Raw genomic sequence first — 23,886 nt, forward strand, 5'->3', positions numbered from 1 at the left:
CCTGTAGGTTAAATCTTAATAATGATAGCAGCTGCCCCTGATGTTTGTAAAGTCTCTAAGACAGAAGTTAGTAAACACTCAGTAAATGCTAGTCATTACTATTATTATTACTATTGTTTTTATTATCATTAGGCAAACTCTGTGCCCTGGGCACCATGCATATACTACCTCATTTAATCCTCTCAGCCTCCCTGGTAGGCGACAGTAGCTTTCCTGTAGTATATGCCCAGTCATAATAGCTAAGCCACTGAGCACTGATAACATGCCTGGCACTAGCTGAACACCAGTTGCACAATTCTCTCAACAAATCCTACAAAGTAAGTTCCATTGTCAGATTCATTTTGCAGATGACAAAACTGAGGCTTGCGGGGGCTGGGTGACTTGTCCGGGGTAAAGAAGCAGTCAGCGGCAAAAGGCAAGTGTAAATTCGATTCTGCCTCCTCCAGAGACTGTTACCACCATGTTGCTCCATGCAGACACACCCCCTCAAAAAATTTAAAAACTCGCCAGAGAGAATCGAATGAATCAAGGAAAGCCTCATTCTTATTAGGGTTTCAAAAGAGCCTGTAGCTCCTTCTAGTCCACTGATTAGGTGAGCACTTTTCTAGCTCAAAACTCCCGTAACCCAGGTCATGAAAATGACTTCTAAGCTCAGCGGCTTTCTGTCACCTGTCAGCAGTGAGAAGGGTGCTGTGCAGTGCGTGTAGCTCTTCTATGTGGGGCTGGATTGACAGGCCTGTAGGAAGGATGTCAGTTACCAGTTCAGAAAAGGTGAGCACAGTGTAATAGAAATATGCAAGTTTCTCAAATTGCTGATTGTGAGAATGAGTTTCCTCCAGCAAACCCAGGAGAAACTGGGCTTCTTTTACATCTTCTCCAGCACTTGCTGGGGTGGACAGTGCATACCGAGAGCCCCCAGCACGGCTGTGAGAGGGACTGGCCGCCGGCTCTGGGCTCAGCGTGGCAGGGTGCCGCAGAAGACAGGAAAGAACTCCGAGACAAAGGGCTTGGCGTCAATCGATGCAAAGAAGCAAGACAGGCACACGTGAAATAGTCATGAGAGCTGCAAGAGACAAAGGGCCTGGGTCAGAAGTCAGGACACCTGGGATCTAGTTCCAGCTCCGTCCCTCAGCAGCTCAGGACCCTGGAGCAAGTCATTCACGTCTCTCAACCTCAGTTTCCTCCTATGCACAATGAAGAGTTCAGATTAGATTGCCTGTGTGAGTTAGAGTGAAAAAGAGAACTTAGGGAGCGGAAAGATTTGTAAAGAAAGGTCCAGTGCCTCAACTCCCCACACACACATCCCAACACCACGTAGCAGAGGAGCACCACGTAGCATCAGAGCAATTAGTCCCAGAGCTGATCTACCTCACTTCAAGCCCTGCTCGGCCATTTACTACTTGTGCAACTTGAAAAATGTACTTAACCTAGAGCTTCCCAAAAATAATAGGTGTGCCAAGGTGTTGCTCCCTCAGCCCTCAGGGCAGCAGGAGGTGGGAGAGGCCCAAGGCTACTCACCGCTACCTGTGAACAGCCTCGTCCCTTTACACATGACTCCTTCCCACATCCATACAAATGTCATTTTCTAGGTGTATTCTGTCAAGTGGAAAATACTGGGAAGTCCTGAGAACCTGTCTAGATCCTGGACTCATTCTCTGTAAATGGAATAATGATGGCCTCAGCATCCTTTCTATCTTGTGAGATTAAGATCGAGTATGTAAAGTGCTCAGTAGAGCTGGTGCACACAGTAAATGTTTAGTAATGTTTGCTCTTATTTTTATCCCTACTACCACTACTGCTGGCCAGATCTCCAACCTAACAAGGCTAGGTTCGTTCTTAGTGCAAATGAGCAGGACTTGGTTCAGATTCTGAAGCCCCTCAGCACACACCTAGTCAAAGACTCAGACCCGCCTCCTACTCACCCTTTCTCCAGATAAACCTTGGGCAAAAAGCATAATTTTGTTCCTGAAGGTATTTGCCCAAGAGGAACTCTCATCTCTACAGGGACAGTCCCCTTCAAACAAGCTGTGCTGCAAAACATACAAAAAAGGCTGTGCCTCGGAAAACAAGTAAATAAGTACATAACAGAATTACAAATTGTGGTAAGGGCTCCATGGAAATTAAACAGGGTACCAGTGCAAAGTACTTTCTCTCTCTGAACAAGTGATATTTAAGCAGCCTCCATTCTGTGCACTAAAACAGGGGCTAGAGGTGAGTCAGGCACAACAAGCAAGGATAAGCACCTGAGACAGGAGTGCTCATGGAAACTCACAGAGGAGTTATTCCTAGCACCAGCTCCTGCCCTTGGGGCTCTGGGGAAAGGCAGACTATGTGCAGAGTCTAACTGGCTGGCCACGGCAGCTCAGGAGCTCCACGTGCACCAGCCATCAGCTCTGAACACCCTGCCCCACTCGGTGCCCCTCCTCACACTGCCAGGTCACAGAGGCTGGTGCTAAGGGCCCATGGCCAGCCGAGTGAACCAGGGAGGCCACTGCCCCTACCCCGGCAAATTCCACCAGCCCTGGCAAGGGGGTGAGATCACCAAAGCAAAGCGGGTATGAAGAGAAAAGAACAAAGGGCAGAACTTTGTTAAATGGCTACAGTCAGATGGAGATGGAGAGATCAAAAGCGATAATGGAGAGAGAAAAATGTAGGCAGAGGTGGAGGAGTGAAACTGAAGGAAGAATATATTCTTACACATGGAACTGAAGGTGTAAGCATTGGCATCCCAAGCTGCAGGGACGCTGATAAACGGCCTTTCCAGTTGACAGCCTGTGGACTGGCGCTGCCAATTTCTGGGGTACAGCATAGACAAACACCGTAATACAAAGGGTAGAGCTGGCATGGAGAAGACAGAACAGCAAGCAGTAAAGTGAAACTCTGATTTAACAACCCAAGAAATGCATTCATCCTAGACACAGTCTGTGCCTGTGCTTTACTGAGTGTCCGTGGGTAGCTGTATGTGTGTGAAAAGCAATGATTTGCTAGCACGCGTCACAAACACCACTGGCCATTTACATAGACCTGGTCCTCAAAGTCCCTTGCAGAGTAGTTGAAAACATATAAATATATGTATACACTTACATAAATATGTATGTATACACATGCACACACAAATATATCTTTATATCCTATCAACTCTTCAGGAATTTCCCATTCTGTAATAAATTCAATAATAGTCCTTGGTTATTTATCTAGAGACTTTATTTACAAATACCCCAGTTTATAACTTCTGAGGCTTTTTAAAGAAAATAAACAATGCAATGAATTTCTCTTACGTATAAAACATAGATACAAATGCCTGCTCCTTTGCAAACACCTCTAAGCGTGTTTTAATTACGAGAGCACTCGACACAATAAATCAGGTCAAAAGCGCTCAGTGTTTTCCTTGGAGGGCATGCCTCTGTCAAGAAGCCACCAACATATCCAAGGGATTCACTGCTCCGTTCACCGGAGTTGTCTCGTAGAAAAGTCAGCTAAAATCCCACCGTTGCTATTGCATTTGGTAGGGGCTGTCCAGTTGGAAGCAATCCATTAGGACCATCTAGGTGAGAATCTAGGAAAAACAGTTACCCCAGATCCTGGTCAGCTGTGCCCCAGTACTGTTTACCATGCACTCCGTCCTTCCATCCTCATGGACCAGCAGGCAGCAACACTTACTCCTTAAAATACAAACTTCATACTTATGCCCTACAGAAGGCCAAATTCTTCTAGACTTTGTGGGCTGGAGAGTAGAAAGGGCGAAGGAGAGGGAGGGAGGTGAAAGTGGCACGTGTTTGTATCCCAGGAGGGAGGGAAAGAATTAGGACCTGTAACCAAATCCCCACACCCAGAAGATTCTAACAAATTCCTGAATCCTGAGTCTCTGGTCCTCCCTCTCTGCATGTTGGCCCATTTTGGAAAAAAGTCAAGATGGCGCCCCTTTTAGGAGGGGTTTCTCATGTCTCTGGGAAGGTCCTCCACTGAGAGCAGATCCAGGCCCATGAGAGATTCTCTGGGTCTCACCCTCCTGGGCATCTGCCAAGAACGCAGCCTGTCCCAGGGGAACCTGGTCCCACGTGATCGTCAAATGGGCTGAGGAGGCCACACAAGGGCTCAGGTGTGTTCTCTTAGCACTCTCTTTTAGTCCTGCCCACTAAATTCTCAGGGCAAGGGGGTGATGGCCTGTTCCCCTCACAGAAGCTTCTTAGGACTGTCATCTCTGTCCGCGGGGGCACTGCCTACTGCTGGAGAGATGAGCTGGAAAATCTTTGACTGGCTGTCACTTCAGTGCCTGCCCTCCTTGCCTTTCCGCACAAAGCCTTTTCGGCTCAGTCATCAGAGTCATCTGGACGAGGGGCAGTAGGTCTCATAAAGAAAGGTTGAACAAGAAAATGGGAACTTTCTCTTCACCCTCACAATTTCTAACAGGATGTGTGGAAAAGAACAGATGTTTCTAGATTAAAGATTAAGAACCTAAAAAGAAATTTTTCCAGGTTTTGATTTAGAAGTGAATCAAGCACACATAGGGCTTGGTCTAGATTCTAGATGACTTCTCTGACAATGCTGAGTCTCTAAAACCATCAGCCAGCAATACTTGTTTCTAATCTCTTTTATCCCATCCACGAGGCAAAGGCTCCTGCATAGACACTCCAGAAGCTACTGCTAAGTAAAGCTCTCTGATATCCTTTTCCTCAACTGTAGTAACAGCCATAACTCCCGCTGGAGGAGTGCCTGCCCGTGACAACCTGCACAGTAGGCATCGCCATCTCCAGTTTCCAGATGGAGAAACTAAGGGTCAGTGAATTGGGTGAGCTGCTCAAAGCCACAGTTAGTAATAATTCTAGTTGCCATTTACCAAGCACTTACTGTGTGTGATGCACTGGGCAAAGTGATCTGTGTGCATTATCTCATTTAATTGTTAAAGCACTCTCTGGGTCTCTCTCCAGAGGCTGTGTGTCGTCTATGACACCTCACGGCTTCTCCTAAAGCAAAGAGGGGCTGCTGATGGAGGCCCCAACATTCCCTCGCAGCTTACCTGAGCATCAGATGAGGAACCATGTACAATGGGCCTACCATAGGGAGATGCCCCAACACATGTGTCTTTCCCTTTTGTAACATCTTTTCCCCTGCAAGGCTCTCTTTGATGTTAACCCAAGGTCACCTACATAAAAATGTTATGAGCAGAAAAAAGGGCAGTTCTGGCCCACCTGCCATCTCAGCAATGAAGACGGACCAATCTGGGCCAGAAGGTGGACTCAGGAAAAGCTAACCCTGTGAATTTTTCAGTTGAAAGCAACCATATGATCTTTATTATTATTATTACCATCTTCATTATCATTGATAAAACAATAAAATTAATGTACACTAATGATGATATTAACAATAGCATGACCAGACAATAGAATACTGGAATTCATCATGTTATGAAAACTGTACCTTCCAATAACCTCTAAAATATTTTCAAAGGGGAGATCTAGACAAGAGAGTAAACAGATAGTCTGGTCTTACTTCATAAGTAAATTAATAAACTTCCTTGACCTACTTTGGGGGTCACTTCTCTGACTATGAGGACAGCTTCCTTCCTTCCTGTTTATATGTTGATATATTGGTGCAGCAGGTTGGGGAACTTTCCAGTTCTCTGCTTCCTACCCAACTTTAATTGGAGGCCTGTCAGGTTCAGTAAGTAATAGTGTCACACACCCCCTGATTGAAGATGCCACCCATTCCCTAAACACAGGCTCTTACTGTCCACCTGGGACCCGCTTTGACAGAAAAATTATGGCGTTCCCGGACAGACTGCTTTTCTTCCAGATGCATTTGTAAAAATTGCCTGGGCTTCACTGACAGGTGACAGAGTGACCAAGGTTACTCAGGTAGAAGAGACAGTCGAAGTGGGAGGGAGAGAGAGCCTGATGGATTTACTCCCTGAAAAAGAAACCCACAATTTTCTTGGCTGATCAAGAGCATTGGGAAGAGAACATTGGTGCAGGGCCGCAGGGGGCTGAATAGATGTTTCTCAGAATCCAGCAACGTGCTTCTCAAGGGGGACAGTGATGATGGGGATACGTCATTACCACCATCTGGAATTCAGTGCTGCAGAGAACACAAATGTTTCCAAGAGAATTCACACTCTACTCCTCTCTAGGGTCCTGTGATTTCCCCTTATACCCCGCTCCCTACCTACTAGCAGTACTAGCAACCATATCAGTATATACAACATGTATAGCCCCGCTGTGAATTTATTAATGGAACAGAGATATTTTAAGAAGACTAAGAAAATGAGAAGGAAATGGGTAACAACGATCTCAGCAAAATGCTGTCTTTGGTGAGGACTTCCTTAAGGACATGTTTGGGTCTAAGTGGTGTGTTGCACTGGTGTCATCCAACAGCTGATTCCTTCCTGAGTCTAGGAGACAGAGGATAATTAGCACTCAGGAGGAACTGACTTCATGGACAAGGCATCGCTGACCGATACAACATGTTCAAAACAACCAATCAGGCCTGTTATCTGTGACCTGTGGCCAGTCACCCCAGGCAGGCTCCTCTGAGCAGCACACAGGCTGGGACTGATCCCAGAGGCCTGAATGAAACTGCAGAGTTGGCTAATTGTTTTCTTGGACACTCCTCTCCACTCCTTCTCATATCTCCTGACACCCTTTTCTCTATGAACAGTCCTTCTGGCTGTCTGAACACCTCACTTCAGAACTCAGGGTTGCAGTTCTTTAAAGCAGCCCATGCACTTTCCCCCACTCCCTGAAACTAATATCTCCTTTCTTGTTTTCTTATAATTGTTGCTTTTCTGGTCTGTCCTTGCGACTAGACTATAAGACCCACAGAAAAGGAACTGTATTCTTCCTATTCACCTTTAAGTCCCTAAAATCTAACATAGATGCATCAAGATGGCACCTTATAATTGTTTCAGATAAATGAATGAATGAATTGGAAAGCTCCTAGAACTGAGTATCAGGAGACTTCCATTCTAGCCCCTGCTCTGTCATTACCTGAATATGCAGCTTCAGGTCTGGGGCTTGGTTGCATCCTCTATCAAGAAAACCACCGAGATGAGCAGCTGATACCCCTCCCCACCCCGCGCTCAGTACAGCCTGTGGGTCCTCAGAGGATAGTCAAAAGCTCTGAGGAGGCATGGGATGCGGGAGATCCCGGGAAGACCAGCCTCAGGTCTCCTACTGTCTCCTCAAACAGAGAACCCTGCTTTCACTTATTTATGTATTAAGCTCTCAAATAAGACTTTGTGGGCAGAGTGGGTTTTACAACCAAGAGAAAGCTTTACAACTATAGTAGATGAACTGTATGGTCCTTTTCTGCTAGATTCCCCCAACCTATTAACCAGGTCCCGCTCCCTCAACACTTGACCTCAGTCCATCTCTGCAGACTCATCATCTTCAATCCCCAAAGCAGCCTATACGTCATTCCCGCTGTGTCCTTTCATCTGCCTGAGACTCCCCCCTTTCCCATTTTGTTCTGCCTGGGAAAGCCCAGCTCACCCTTCAAGATGCAACTCAAAAGCCTCCCCACTTCGTTTCCCCACTTCCCCGGCAACCAGAGAACCACGCTCCCTCAGAACCACACTCACCCCACGGGGCTCCCAGAGCACCTCATAAATACCCTACAACGTTACGTACCAGCCGCATGGAATCTTCCCGTTATTAAGCTCTTTCCCGATCAGAATATAGATGCTTCAACGTCAGGAGACCTGCCTTACTTTCCGTTTAAGTCTCTGATACTCACCACAGTGCCTGATTTAGTAGGCACTAAAGGAAGGAAATTTAGGAAGTCCGAAGTTATTCAGAAAATCAGTAAATTCTCTGATAAGTAGGTTAGGGAATTAGTCAGTATGTCAAACTACGTGGTAATGGGAAAACCTCTCTTTATCTGAGTAGAGTAATTGGTGTTCAGGTGTAAATAACCACTAGATTTAATTTTCCCAGGCCCAAGTACACTTTTAAAAAGTACTTATTTGTCTGATGGCTTTCTTTGGTGGAAGGAAGAGGGAAGTGTATTTCTCGAGTGGAGAAACCCTTCTCTACCTTTCACCTACCGCCAGCGGGATCTCTCTCCTTTACACCCTCTTAGGGTGGAGAATCTTTGCTTCCTGGTCCTGAGAAGGTACTAGAGAACCAGGGTGGGCAGGCTGTGAATGACAGGATGACATCAGACAGGGAGGAACATGTAGTGATCATGTTCCTACATGATCTTAACCCTTGGGCAGCACTGTCTTAGGTACAAGTTTAGAAAGTTCAATATTGTTCGTAGGCTCCCTGGGAGTATCTAACCGAAGCCTGGCCTATTATACCTATATATGATAGGACCATAGACTCTAGGAGTTAAAAAGAAATTCACACTGAAAGGAACCAAACTTTTCTGAACCTCAAATCACACATTTGGGGTACTCACAAAGGGACTGATCGAGAATGTTTCAAATATGGAATCTTCTGGTATCTTGTCCCAACCCACTTTTCAATGTGTAAATCCTAAGTTTGAGTGCTCTTCAGGCTGGGAATTACTCAATTTAAGCAAAAGTAGTTCTAGGTATGGAAATGAAACAGAACACTAGGGATATTACAAAATGAGAACAGGGGTATGTTTACAATATACTTAAAGGGTAGATAACCGAAAAGGATATCAGAGTTGCAGGCTATAAGGAACCATTCCTATTCTCTCTAGTCCTGCAGAAATGAATCCTCCATACTGCTCGAGGACTTGCCATCTCTGAACAGCCCTAATGGGAAAACTTCCATCATGTTCTCTGCAGCACGCTGTCGCTCGTTGATGGCCATCTGCACCCCAACATTGTACTCTCTATTGATTTTCTCCAGCTACACGGTTATACTTTTGGAATCAATATGCCTCTCCCTCTCCAACCACTTGATGAATAGCCAAGGAATGCAAAGTCACTTTGATAATAGCATAAGGCAAATATGATTGGGAAGGTAACTCTGGGGCAAGAAATTTTTGAAATGCCTTACTAAACTGAGTAGAGATTGTTTATAGACTTCTCTCACATTTAGAGGAGTGATTCTCCATCCTAGTACACCAAATCAACTTTAGATAATAAATACACTGCAATTCTTTTTCTACTATTCTGCAGAGCAAACTAGAGATAATGTTACCTTCCTAAACACTAACTTTTTTTAAAAAAGATCACCAGGCCCTCTGTATAGAAGATAAATGAAAGAAAAGTAATTTCTGATAAAAATAATATATCAGCATGTGAATGCTGGGGCATAAGTACATTAGGGGAAATAACAGAGTCGTCGGTTGCCTGCCGTCATTTGTAGAACCACTATGAATGCAACTGCTACAAATGTACCTTCACATAGGTGTGCTGTTTGGTGCTCAAAGACCATGAGTCTTGAGCTGCTGCTGATGTGGTTTTCCCAAATGATGAGCAACTCCTGGTAAATTTTGAGACAAAACAAATTACAACTGTCCCTCAGTTTACCCAGTCGTTACATCCCAGGAAAATTCAATGTATATAAAACCATACCAAAAAAATGCTTTGCGTTAAAATATGTAAAATGAAGATAGATTCAAGCTCAGAAATCATAAACAGGTTTTGTCTTACATGAATGTCCACTGGGACCTTCGGAATCATGTAAGACACAGGACAATGCCTCATTCGGTGGGACAGTCCCACACATTGCAGAATGTCTAACAGCCCAGGCTCCCACCCATTTCATGCCATGAGTGCCCACAATAATCATGTGAACCACAGACACCCTCACAGATTTCCAAAATTTCCCCTGAGAGGGAGTACTTCCTTTCCTGAGACCACTGGCTTGCAGTATTTCCTACAGGGTTTCCCCCATTGACCCAAATGATTAAGAGTTGCTTCTAGCTGTAAAACCAAAGAACAATAGCATGAGAAGGTAGCCTGAAGCTTATCTAGTTGACCCCCTCGTTTTACCCAAGTGAGGTAAGTAACTTGTCTTTGGACACTCGGTTACCACATAATCTAGGATGAAAAACAAGGCTTCCCTTTCCGTGGTTTTTATTTCTCATTGAAATTAGAAAGATACCCTTGAATGTGTCTCTCTTACACATGAGATAGTTGAAACAAACGCTGAATGACCGACAACATTTTCCAGTTTTTTTCCAGGATACTTGGGGTTGAAATCACTCACTCCTCACCACTGAGCTTCAGTGACAAGCTGTAAACTTTCTAGTGTCCACCAAAAGCTTGGATTCCTGCATACAAATAAATCAGAAGGTTTCAAAAATAAAACCCCTCACAATGTGTTCAAAATGAGAATGTGTCCCAAAGAATGATTTATGGTAGCAGAAATTGTCTTACATGGTTAGTGGCTAATTGATTGTCCCACCGTTCTCCCCAAACTCTAGTCATCAGGATCCAATCAGGTTTGGGGAAATGAGTGACTAAGATTCTGTATGTTCCTGCACCGTGCACAGCATAGGGCCTCTTCCTCCAATCCAGGAGGCCAAGGGGCGGGTCCCTTCACAAGACCTAAAGAAGACTTGACTCTTTGCTAATTACCCTTGGTCAGTGGGTTCTGATGGTGAATTGGATGCTTTTTAATTTAATTTGTCAGATCAAATATTAAGGAGAGGGCTTCCCTGGTGGCGCAGTGCTTGAGAGTCCGCCTGCCGATGCAGGAGACGCGGGTTCGTGCCCCGTTTCGGGAAGATCCCACATGCCGCGGAGCGGCTGGGCCCGTGAGCCATGGCCGCTGAGCCTGCGCGTCCGGAGCCTGTGCTCCGCAAATGGGAGAGGCCACAACAGTGAGAGGCCCGCATAACGCAAGGAAAAAAAAAAAAAAAAAAAAAAATATTAAGGAGAGAACTTTGACTACCCAAACTTCATAATACTGGCTCTCCAAATTAAATTTGCAATCAAACTGATGCCCATTTCAAAAGCATTCCTTGCACAAATTCTACTTATAAGCCTTGTACATTATCAGGTGGTAGAGAAGGATGGAGAGAAGAAGCCCATAGAATATAAGAATTATTGGGTATATAGAGATCGGTTCAAGATGGCAGAGTACAAGACCATGCTCTCACTCTCTCTATCGAGAACACTGGAATCACAACTAACTGCTGAACAATCATCAACAGGAAGACACTGGAACTCACCAGAGAAGATACCCCACATGCAAAGACAAAGGAGAAGCTGCAATGAGACAGTAGGAGGGGCGCTATCACAATAAAATCGAATCCCATAACCCGCCGGGTGGGTGACTCACAAACTGGAGAACACTTATACCACAGAAGTCCACCCACTGGAGTGAAGGTTCTGAGCCACACTTCAGGCTTCCCAACCTGGGCGCCTGGCAATGGGAGGAGGAATTCCTAGAGAATCAGACTCTGAAGGCTAGCGGGATTTGACTGCGGGACTTCGGCAGGACTGGTGCAAACAGAGACTCCACTCTTGGAGGGCACACACAAAGTAGTGTGCATATCGGGACCCAGAGGAAGGGGCAGTGACCCCATAGGAGACTGAACCAGACCTACCTGCTAGTGTTGGAGGGTCTCCTGCAGAGGCAGGTGGCAGCTGTGCCTCACCAAGGGACAAGGACACTGGCAGCAGAAGCTCTGGGAAGTACTCCTTGGCGTGAGCCCTCCCAGAGTCCGCCATTAGCCCCACCAAAGAGCCTGGGTAGTCTCTATTGTTGGGTCGCCTCAGGCCAAACAACCAACAGGGAGGAAACCCAGCCCTACTGATCAGCAGACAAGCGGATTAAAGTTTTACTGAGCTCTGCCCACCAGAGCAACAGCCAGCTCTACCCACCACAAGTCCCTCCCAAGGAAACTTGCACAAGCTTCTTAGATAGCCTCATCCACCAGAGGGCAGACAGCAGAAGCAAGAAGAACTACAGTCCTGCAGCCTGTGGAACAAAAATCACATTCACAGAAAGATAGACAAGATGAAAAGGCAGAGGGCTATGTACCAGATGAAGGGACAACATAAAACCCCAGAAAAAGAACTAAATGAAATGGAGGTAGGCAACCTTCCAGAAAAAGAATTCAGAATAATGATAGTGAAGATGATCCAGGACCTCGGAAAAAGAATGGAGGCAAAGATCGAGAAGATGCAAGAAATGTTTAACAAAGACCTAGAAGAATTAAAGAACAAACAAACAGAGATGAACAATACAATAACTGAAATGAAAACTACACTAGAAGGAATCAATAGCAGAATAACTGAGGCAGAAGAACGGATAAGTGACCTGGAAGACAGAATGGTGGAATTCACTGCTGCAGAACAGAATAAAGAAAAAAGAATGAAAAGAAATGAAGACAGCCTAAGAGACCTCTGGGACAACATTAAACACAACAACATTCACATTATAGGGATCCCAGAAGGAGAAGAGAGAGGGAAAGGACCCGAGAAAATATTTGAAAACATTATAGTCAAAAATCTTCCCTAACATGGGAAAGGAAATAGCCACCCAAGTCCAGGAAGTGCAGAGAGTCCCATACAGGATAAACCCAAAGAGAAACATGTCGAGACACAAAGTAATCAAATTGGCAAAAACTAAAGACAAAGAAACATTATTGAAAGCAGCAAGGGAAAAACGACAAATAACATACAAGGGAACTCCCATAAGGTTAACAGCTGATTTCTCAGGGGAAGCTCTACAAACCAGAAGAGATTGGCATGATATGCTTGAAGTGATGAAAGGGAAGAACCTACAACCAAGATTACTCTATCCAGCAAGGATCTCATTCAGATTCGATGGAGAAATCAAAAGCTTTACAGACAAGCAGAAGCTAAGAGAATTCAGCACCACCAAACCAGCTCTACAACAAATGCTAAAGGAACTTCTCTAAGTGGGAAACACAAGAGAAGAAAAGGACCTACAAAAAAAAAAAACCCGCCAAATTAAGAAAATGGTAATAGGAACATACATATCGATGATTACCTTAAACGTGAAGAGATTAAATGCTCCAACCAAAAGACACAGGCTTGCTGAATGGATACAAAAACAAGACCCATATATATGCTGTCTACAAGAGACCCATTTCAGACCTAGGGACACACACAGACTGAAAGTGAAGGGATGGAAAAAGATATTCCATGCAAATGGAAATCAAAAGAAAGCTGGAGTAGCAATTCTCCTATCAGATAAAATAGACTTTAAAATAAAGAATGTTACAAGAGACAAGGAAGGACACTACATAATGATCAAGGGATCAATCCAAGAAGAAGATATAACAATTATAAATATATATGCACCCAACATAGGAGCACCTCAATACATAAGGCAACTGCTAACAGCTATAAAAGAGGAAATCGACAGTAACACAATAATAGTGGGGGACTTTAACACCTCACTTACACCAATGGACAGATCATCCAAACAGAAAATTAATAAGGAAACACAAGCTTTAAATGACACAATAGACCAGATAGGTTTAATTGCTATTTATAGGACATTCCATCCAAAAACAGCAGATTACACTTTCTTCTCAAGTGTGCACAGAACATTCTCCAGGATAGATCATATCTTAGGTCACAAATCAAGCCTCAGTAAATATAAGAAAATTGAAATCATATCAATCATCTTTTCTGACCACAACGCTATGAGATCAGAAATCAATTACAGGGAAAAAACTGTAAAAAACACAAACACATGGAGGCTAAACAATACATTACTAAATAACCAAGACATCACTGAAGAAATCAGAGAAGAAATCAAAAAATACATAGAGACAAATGACAATGAAAACACAATGATCCAAAACCTATGACACGCAGCAAAAGCAGTTCTAAGAGGGAAGTTTATAACAATACACTCCCACCTCAAGAAACAAGAAAAATCTCAAACAAACAATCTAACCTTACACCTAAAGGAACTAGAGAAAGAAGAACAAACAAAACCCAAAGTTAGTAGAAGGAAAGAAATCATAAAGATCACAGCAGAAATAAATGAAATAGAAACAAAGAAAACAATAGCAAAGATCAATAAAACTAAAAGCTGGTTCTTTGAGAAGACAAACAAAATTGATAAACCATTAGCCAGACTCGTCAAGAAAAAGGGGGAGAGGACTCAAATCAATAAAATTAGAAATGAAAAAGGAGAAGTGACAACAGACACCACAGAAATACAAAGCATCCTAAGAGACTACTACAAGCACCTCTATGCCAATAAAATGGACAACCTGGAAGAAATGGACAAATTCTTAGAAAACTACAACCTTCCAAGACTGAACCAGGAAGAAATAGAAAATATGAACAGACCAATCACAAGTCATGAAATTGAAACTGTGATTGAAAATCTTCCAACAAACAAAAGTCCAGGACCAGATGGCTTCACAGGTGAATTCTATCAAACATTTAGAGAAGAACTAACATGCATCCTTCCCAAACTCTTCCAAAAAATTGCGGTGGGAGGAACACTCCCAAACTCATTCTATGAGGCCACCATCACCCTGATACCAAAACCAGAAAAAAATACTACAAAAAAAGAAAATTACAGACCAATATCACTGATGAATCTAGATGCAAAAATCCTCAACAAAATACTAGCAAACAGAATCCAACAACACATTAAAAGGATCATACACCATGATCAAGTGGGATTTATCCCAGAGATGCAAGGATTCTTCAATATACACAAATCAATCAATGTGATACACCATATTAACAAATTGAAGAATAAAAACCATATGATCATCTCAATAGATGCAGAAAAAGCTTCTGACAAAATTCAACACTGATTTATGATAAAAACTCTCCAGAAAGTGGGCATAGAGGGAACCTACTTCAACATAATGAAGGCCATATACAACAAACCAACAACAAACATCATTCTCAATGGTGAAAAACTGAAAGCATTTCCTCTAAGATCAGGAACAAGACAAGGCTGTTCACTCTCACCACCGTTATTCAACATAGTTTTGGAAGTCCTAGCCACAGCAATCAGAGAAGAAAAAGAAATAAAAGAAGAAGACATGGCCAAGAGGCACATGAAAAGATGCTCAACATCACTAATTATTAGAGAAATGCAAATCAAAACTACAATGAGGTATCACCTCACACCAGTTAGAATGGGCATCATCAGAAAATCTACAAACAACAAATGCTGGTGAGGGTGTGGAGAAAAGGAAACCCTCTTGCACTGTTGGTGGGAATGTAAATTGATCCAGCCACTATGGAGAACAGTATGGAGGTTCCTTAAAGAACTAAAAATAGAATTACCATATGACCCAGCAATCCCACTACTGGGTATATACCCAGAGAAAACCATAATTCAAAAAGACATATGGGGCTTCCCTGGTGGCGCAGTTGTTGAGAGTCCGCCTGCTGATGCAGGGGACACGGGTTCGTGCCCCGGTCCGGGAGGATCCCACATGCCGCGGAGCGGCTGGGCCCGTGAGCCATGGCCTCTGAGCCCGCGCGTCCGGAGCCTGTGCTCTGCAACGGGAGAGGCCACACGGTGAGAGGCCCACGTACCACAAAAAAACAACAAAACAAAACAAAACAAAACAAAAAAACGAAAAAGACATATGCAGCCCAATGTTCATTGCAGCACTATGTACAATAGCCAGGTCATGGAAGCAACCTAAATGCCCATCGACTGACGAATGCATAAAGAAGGTGTGCTACATATATACAATGGAATATTACTCAGCCATAAAAAGGAACAAAATTGGGTCATTTGTAGAGATGTGGATGGATCTAGAGACTGTCATGCAGAGTGAAGTAAGTCAGAAAGAGAAAAACAAATATCGTATATTAACGCATATAATGTGGAACCTAGAAAATGGTACAGATGAACCGGTTTGCAGGGCAAAAATAGAGACACAGATGTAGAGAACAATTGTATGGACACCAAGGGGGGAAAGCGGTGGGGGGGGGGGGGGGTTGCTGAATGGGAGATTGGGATTGACACGTATACACTGATGTGTATAAAATGGATGACTAATAAGAAAAAAATAAATAAACATTAAAAAAAAGAATTATTGGGTAAAGATGTGAATCCTGCACTACAGAGAATAAGTTAGTTACCTCCTAAGCCCTTCCTTACACTGCACTTAAAAAGAAACCTACTCTATGTGCAAACTCAACTCCCTTCAGGAGAAAAGAACACATAAGTTACACAAGTCTGCCAAGCATCCAAGAAAATATCACCAGGTCTCACACTCAGCACTTACACACTCTATACTTTCCTTATAGAGTTCCTCAGGCCTTCCTTCTGACACCACTTCCTCTTAATTTTAGACTCACCCTAACAATTTAAACATCAGGTGTTGGAAGCAGCAATTTAGAATAGGAGGAGGTCAGACTACTCCATGTAAGCCTTGTGACAGCAACAAGAAGAAACAACTGAGAGTCTGACCTCCAGGAAGTGGATGAAAACTATTTTACAAAGTGGAGGGAAGGGGGATGACATAGAAACTCAAAATAAGTAGCAGCCTAGGCCATTCAAGGTAGGGACAAACAGCTTTGCTAGCCTTGAGAGCATCTCCATAATACAGGACAATACAGTAACTAATGTAAAAGAAAATTATGTTCAATATATTTTGTAGCAAAATTCCATATAACAATAGAATCTTAGATTGTCAGAGAAGAAAGACACTTAAGACAGCATCCCAGCCTAATTCCTTTACTTTACAAGGAAGGAAAAAACGTATAGGGGTACACGGGTTCAAGGTAGAGTCACGACAAGAAGGCAGCCCAGCTGGTCCAGTGCTCCTTCCACGCGGACACCCTGACACTGATGCCACTGAGTGGAAGGAAAAGAGACAGTGCATCACATTTAATCACTCATTGTGTCCATGTTTTTGAAATCTCTTTTTGCTTCCTTGCATTGATTTTACTCCCTTGAAAAGGAGAAGAGGGCTTCCCTGGTGGCGCAGCGGTTGAGCGTCCGCCTGCCGAGGCAGAGGACACGGGTTCGTGCCCCGGTCCGGGAAGATCCCACATGCCGCGGAGCGGCTGGGCCCGTGAGCCATGGCCGCTGAGCCGGCGCGTCCGGAGCCTGTGCTCCGCAACGGGAGAGGCCACGACAGTGAGAGGCCTGCGTACCGCAAAAAAAAAAAAAAAAAAAAAAAAAAAAGGAGAAGAAACTTGTTCTCTTTAGTCACAAAAGAGTGAACAACTTTTCCCTGATTTGTGATGAGAGAACCTCAAGGTTGGCTCTTAACAAATTTGGGACTGAAAGTAAAGTCTACTTTGAGTTCCCTTCCCCCTCCTCCTATATCCCATTCCTGGTGTGTTTCCTCCAAGCTGTCTTATGTCTGTCCTTCCACTTGGTACCCCACCCACTGGCCCCAAATCCAGAGTTCCTAGTACAGTGTAGAATATTCTCCCAACTTCCAGAAGTTTGGTGTATTCCCTGTCTCTTTCTAATTTGATCTCTAATTCTATAAAACAAAAAAATGAGGCAATATACCAGTGTTTCTCAAATATAAGTGGGGAGCTTGTTAAAATGCAGATTCCTGGTCTCCATCTCCCGAAACTACAATTCAACAGGTGACTCTGGTGGAAGGCAGCCCTGTGACCCACTTTGGAAAACACAACTTCTGCTTGCCTCTCCAGCCTCCCCAGGCACATCCCACTCCACCCAAAGCTTCATACTGTCTCTCCCCACCATGTCTTTGCCTCATGTTCCACCTTCTGAGTGCAGTTAATTCCTCCGTATATCTCAAAACCAGCTGAGGCACATGTCGTATCTCTGCTCCCCTTGTTCCTGTACGTCTCTGGATTATTGAGCTTATACAGTCTACGATGTGAGCTGATTTCCTGGTATAGCTCCCCTTGAAGGCAGGGCCCTGCCTTACTTGTCTTTTTTTAGTCCCAGCACTTGGCACCTTCCCAAGCACGCAGTAGGCACTCTAAAAGTGTTCATTAAATTATCTTTTGTATGTGCTAAATTTCCTAGTTAATAACTAGTCATTTATTTATACTTGCATTGTTATTACCCACCCACCCGCCAGTATAGTACAGGATTTTCGAGGGTTGCTTGAGGTATCACTCTCAAATGAGGAACACCTTTTGTAACAGGTAAAAATGAAAGAGAAGAACGCTAGCATAATCTAACCCTGGTGCCATCAATTGTGGGGTCATAATGAGTTAGATCCATGTTCACTCAGGATATCTTGACACCTAAGGAACAATGACAGAGACACATACAATAACCGGGAGTTTTCCTAATGAAAAAGATCAGCTTCTAATAGTTCCTTAGAATTAGTTCTGGCATTCATTCAGGTTAAAAAGTTTTCCAGAAGTGAAGCTGGAACATATTAGAACTTTGAATTGATTAATTTATATAAAACTTTGCCTATTTGTTCTACGATCCCAGAGATTTCCAGTATTTTCTACCCAAGATGGTTAACCACCAGAAGTTTAGCTCATCTCCTGAAATCTGTCATCCATGTGTGTGTCCCATGCAGGTGTCTGCTATGCAGAGTTTGGAGTCCGCGTCCCCAAGACCACCGGGTCGGCCTACACCTACAGCTATGTCACAGTCGGGGAGTTTGTGGCGTTTTTCATCGGCTGGAACCTGATCCTGGAGTACCTGATTGGCACCGCGGCCGGCGCCAGCGCTCTGAGCAGCATGTTTGACTCACTGGCCAACCACACGGTCAGCCGCCGGATGGCGGACAGCGTGGGGACCCTCAACGGCCTGGGTGAGACTGCCACAGACTCTAACCCCAACATGCAAACTTGCCGAGCCAAATAAATAGGTTCCTCTTTCAGGATGCAATTTGGCAAAATGTATCCAGGGCCTTAATACATCTTTTGCCCAGTAATTCCCCTCTGAATCTATCCTAAGGAAATTATTCCAGTTTCCATAAAAGCTTTATATGAAAAGATGTTCATCACGGCCTTATTTAAAATAACAAAAAATTAGAAACAGCTTAAATATTCTACAGTGATTACATAAACTAGGGCAGCATATTATATAGCTAGGAACTAAAAGGAAGACCAGGAAGACTGCTGTAATAGCATGGAATATGTTTTTGATGCGATGCTGTGTGACAAAGGATACAAATTGGACGTGCATCATGTTAATAACTATATAAAAATAAAACTAATACAGGAAAAAGAACTATAAGGAACTTCTCCAGTGGTTCCCTTAGAACATTTTTTAAAGTTTTCAGAAGTAAGCATGCATTAATTTTTAAATAAGAAAATATATTTCTAAAAGAAACAGAATGGATGAGTAACCGAAATGAGTGAATACTAAATAATCAGAAGCCCATGTAAAAAATACCTTTGACACCTCAGGCTCTGAGCCTCACTTACCACCCACTTTCCATCCTGATGTCTGACTATCCCTTTACATTCAAGGGAAGCTAAACAGTAGTCGAGGAAGCTTTGGGGTCCTGCCCCAGAACTTCCAGGGACTAATTCAGTGGCTGCATGCAAGTCATTTGACTTTGGTGCCCCTATCTCAGAAGAAAGGACCAAAATGCTGAGCACCTAGATACCATGAGAAGATAAAAAATATGAAGACCACATTTTCTCAGTATCATGATTTCATAGAATTTTAGGTCTGAAAGTGTCCTCCAAAATCAGGTAGCCCGCCCTTTCACTTTACAGATGAGGTCCGGAGAAAGGAGGCACTTGCCCAAGGCCACACAGCTAGTTACAGGCAAGAGTTCAGCTGAAATCCAGGAGCGTGACTGCTGAGGCAGTGCCGTCTCCATTCTATAGAGGGCAGGAGTCCACTGGCCAACAGACAAGACCAAAAAGGCGGGGCATGTTCCCCGGCCATCTTCTCCACAACCACATTCACTCAAATGGGAAGAACACCCTTCTTCCAGTAATTCTCAAAGACACATATTTCTAAATTGGCTAACAGAAAGTTATGGACTATAAACTAAACAACAGTGAAGATAAAACAGTTCAAATAACGTGTCAGATCCATATATACATCTGAATGTCCTGGGACAGTCCTGATTTTGGATGTTTCGTGCAATGGTTCCATAGGCACTGCTGTAATTGTCATATCATGTGTCCCAATTTTTGGTCCAGGATATTAGGCCGCCTCACCCATATACCAAAACCTTCCCATTTGCAAATAGACACCTGTGGACCACAGTGGAGGCGAACACACACACACACACACACACACACACACACACACACACACACACACACAGAGTTCCTTCTCCCTCCGTAACAAACTGACCACCTTTCTCTGAGCTGAGTGCAGATGCACCGGGGTAGGCCTGGGATTTTTTCTCCCTGGACAATATTAGCTCATGTCTTTCCACTCTAGGGAAAGGAAAACAATCATACCCGGACCTTCTGGCTTTGGTGATCGCAGTCATCGTCACCATCATTGTCGCACTGGGGGTGAAGAATTCTGTGGGCTTCAACAACGTACTCAATGTGCTGAACCTGGCAGTGTGGGTGTTCATCATGATTGCAGGCTTCTTCTTTATCAATGGGAAATACTGGTCTGAGGGCCAGTTCTTGCCCCACGGCTGGTCAGGGGTGAGTTCATTCCTAAATCCCAGTGTACCTGTTGCACGCTCTGCCTTCCACCCTGTGACAGTCTGAGACATACTTTCAAGAAAATGCTGCTTGTCTCATAACCTTCATGGCACTCTTTTCATCACCTTTTATCTGAATTTAATTGGAATGCTCTGAAGAAGAGGTTCTTTTTTATTTATTTGTTTCACAAACATTTGAGATGCTATTTTATGTGGAAAACAATAATAGACTTTAAGTTTTGGTCACTTGCAATATACCTAATATTACGCTAAATGCTCTGCATATAATATCTCATTTAACCTTCCTAATAACCTTGCAAGGAGGATATTTACATTCTGGTCTTACAGATGAAAAAAACTCACACTCAGAGAGGTCAAATGACTTGCTATTAAGCACACAGTGTAAGTGCCCAAGTCAGGACCCAAAGCCAGGACTGTCTGACTCCACAGCCTGTACATGAACAGCTCAGTCCTACAGAATCTCTCTACAGTCTATTCAGACAGTCCGTAAATACACAAGGCAGTAAAGGCGGCCGGAAGAGTGGGCGGGTGAGGAAAGCATGAGTGTTGCCTGGGTATGCAAAAAGAAAAGAACACTTTTCAAATCTAATCCCAACACTTGACCCAAGGTGGAGAGTCCTGCTGGGGTCTGAGAGCAGAGAAGCCCACCTGGTGTGGTCTGGAGGTTGGCAAGAGAGTGCGCTGGACCAAAAGGACATTTTCAGATCTCATCCCTGTGATCTGATGGTGTGGTTTATGCTAAAGAAAGATGGGAAGGTCCGAGTGGCAAATTCTTTATACTGAGAAGCACTAGTTCTAAGTCGCACCTGGATTCTTTCTCTAGCACGAATAAAAATGCTTACTTTATGGATTTATTGGTAAAATTCACCAGCTCATTCTTCCTTTTTTCAAATAGTAGAATATAAATCAGAGAATTTTGAGTTAGAAGGGATCACAGAGGTCACCTGGTCCCATCCCCTCCTTAACAGGTAAATAAACTGAGGCTGGGAGAGGCACACCCACCCAGAATCAGTGACAGAAGCAAGTCCAGGATTCCACCAGTTTTGCTTTTGTAGTTTTTGCTTATACTGGTTTTCCTCCAAGAGGTCCAGGGACCAGAAATAGCTCTTGGAGAACACTCAAAATAACTCATGTGTATTCTAAACCATGCCACGCTGTTCAATGCAGAGAAACAAGCAAGGAAGCAATTTAGGCCAAGATTTCTAGTCTTCTGCTTATCAGTAAGAATTCTGCAGAGTTCATCCCTCCCTCTTGAAGTGAATAAAGCCTAAAACTGGTTAAAACCGGAAGAAGAGACAAAGAAACACTGTTAACCCCATTCTGGATTCCCAAGTCTATATTTTCTTATGATACAAATCGTTCCCTTCCTATCAAATAAGAAAACAACAAACTGTAATAATGAAAAAGAAAGAATGTTTTCCCAGAACTCAACTGCACTTTCACCATAGCACATGAAAATGTTCTCACCATTTCCTTAACAATGTAAGAAATTACTGGGTCATGGACCTACTACGAGACTTTGGCCAACAGTTAAACCTGTGCTTTCAGGTTTTCTCATCTATCAAGTGGTAAAACTAATGACAACCAAATGTTTGCAAAGAAAGAATAAAATCTTAGATGTTTTTATGTGCACACTGTGTGGTTAGCAACAGCAATCATGACAGGAGGAAGGAGTTAGAATTTACCCACTACCTGTTGGGTGCCCAGCATTTTGCTCTATGAATATTATCTCACTCTTAAAACAAAACTTTAAAGCAGGTGCTGCTTTCCCCCAACTTACAAATAGAGAATTCAAGGCTCAGAGAAGCTGGGTAACTTGCCTGAAGTCACTTAGCTAGTCGGTGCCAGGACTGAAATTCCCACCCAGGTGTGTGGCTCCAAAGTCCCTTCCACTACACTGAGTGCCTTATGTATGATGACCCCTCCCTTCTGAGCCTTCTTTAAAAAAAAAGTAAGAATGTAATTAACCTGACATGTTACATTTTCATTTCCTTTAAGCCTTCACAAAGTCCTTGGGTCTTGGAGCTAGAAGGAGCATTAAGATGGGGGTATAGTTAAGCCGGCCCAGGCCAAATGTGCATTTTTACTAAGACATCATATCAAAGCAATTTGAAAACTCTTCTTAATTACTCAGATCATGTTTAATTTTCAAAATCTTCCTAAGAACTTATCTAAATGGCACACACTGTAGTCTAGGCCCCATGTGAAGACTGGAAACAGTCAGTATCCTCTGTGTAAACACCCTTGGCCCAGCTGAAGATGAACCAGTCTTTTAGCTCTTCCTTTTGTGCTTTGTTCTGGGGTCTTTATTCTCTTTGGGGGGATCCCCTGTCCCTGCTCAGGGGCTCCACATCCTTCCTCAGTCAGGAGCTGCCTCATCACGGAAGGAGCTAATCGAGCTAGGCTTAGGGGCTTCCCATTTACCCAATCCCAGGTCTCACTAGCTTCTACAGCAAGAAAAGAAAATTGGAAATCAAGCATAAAAGAAAAAGGAAGGATGCCATCCCGAACAATTTTTTCCTTATGACATACTCTTTCATACACACTTTTCACTTAATCTTCACCACAGCCTTGCAAGATAAGTACAATGATCTCCACGTTTACATCAAAATAACTGAAGTTTAGAAATGTTAAGATCAGAGATCTAGACTGCAATAGAGTTGAAATTCAATCCCAGTCCTAGATGAGCCAAAGCCCTTATTTACTCCATTACGCCCAGGTTTGCACGCATCGAACCAACTGTCTTTTTTGGCACCTTTGGCCACTGACCTCACTCCAACCCAAACGTGCTACCTGGAGTAGGCTTGTCATTGGTCACCAAAAAAGCTTGGCTGGGATTTTGGATTTTTCACTGCCAATCTATATTCCCTGCAAGAAATTCAAATATATGTCCTAGTGGCTGTGCCTAAAAACATCATCTGAGCACAAAGGACAGCCCAGTGTGAAGATGATGCTGACTCATCCTCTCTGCTGTCTGCCTGGCCTTGGATTTCTGCGTTGTACATCTCCTCCACAGCCGACTGCCTAGACCTGTTCTTTCTTGACTTTGGTTTCAGGTTGCTTTTCCAGTCCAGCAAGGCCAGTTTGAATATGGATGCTATCTTTTAAGATCTGACACCTTCTCATGAGCATGTCATCCACCAAGTGAATAAGCACACTCCCTACTCTGTCATCTGACAATTGTCAACAAAATCGAGTTGCCTACTTGGCAGCTTCATGAACTTCACTCCATAAGGAAATTCTGACCCACCCCAACAAGGGAAGTAGTGCAGAGTTCCAGTCCACTTTCTTCTTCAATCCTTTTAGGTAGGACGGGATGGAGGAAACCACTGTGGACAGAGTGGTTTATAAGGATACCATTACACGACTTGAAACACAATTTTCAAGGACTCTGAAAGAGTTAAAGAGCAATCCATCCTCTGGCCATGGACCCCTCAGAAGCCTACTCTTTCC

General features: G+C 43.6%; 1 protein-coding gene across 2 annotated transcripts in view; it reads left to right on the top strand.

The window, feature by feature from the left end:
• Positions 1 to 23,886, top strand: part of SLC7A14 (solute carrier family 7 member 14) — a 126,750-nt gene that overhangs the window by 61,143 nt on the left and 41,721 nt on the right. For both annotated transcript variants that reach the window (XM_007464727.1, XM_007464728.1), the window contains 2 exons: positions 18,361 to 18,597; positions 20,196 to 20,413. In XM_007464727.1, coding sequence (XP_007464789.1) covers positions 18,361 to 18,597; positions 20,196 to 20,413 — 455 coding nt within the window. The remainder of the gene's footprint in view (positions 1 to 18,360; positions 18,598 to 20,195; positions 20,414 to 23,886) is intronic.

The sequence above is a fragment of the Lipotes vexillifer genome, unplaced genomic scaffold (genome assembly GCF_000442215.2).
Source record: "Lipotes vexillifer unplaced genomic scaffold, Lipotes_vexillifer_v1.1 scaffold37, whole genome shotgun sequence".
Classification (NCBI taxonomy): Eukaryota; Metazoa; Chordata; class Mammalia; order Artiodactyla; family Lipotidae; genus Lipotes; species Lipotes vexillifer.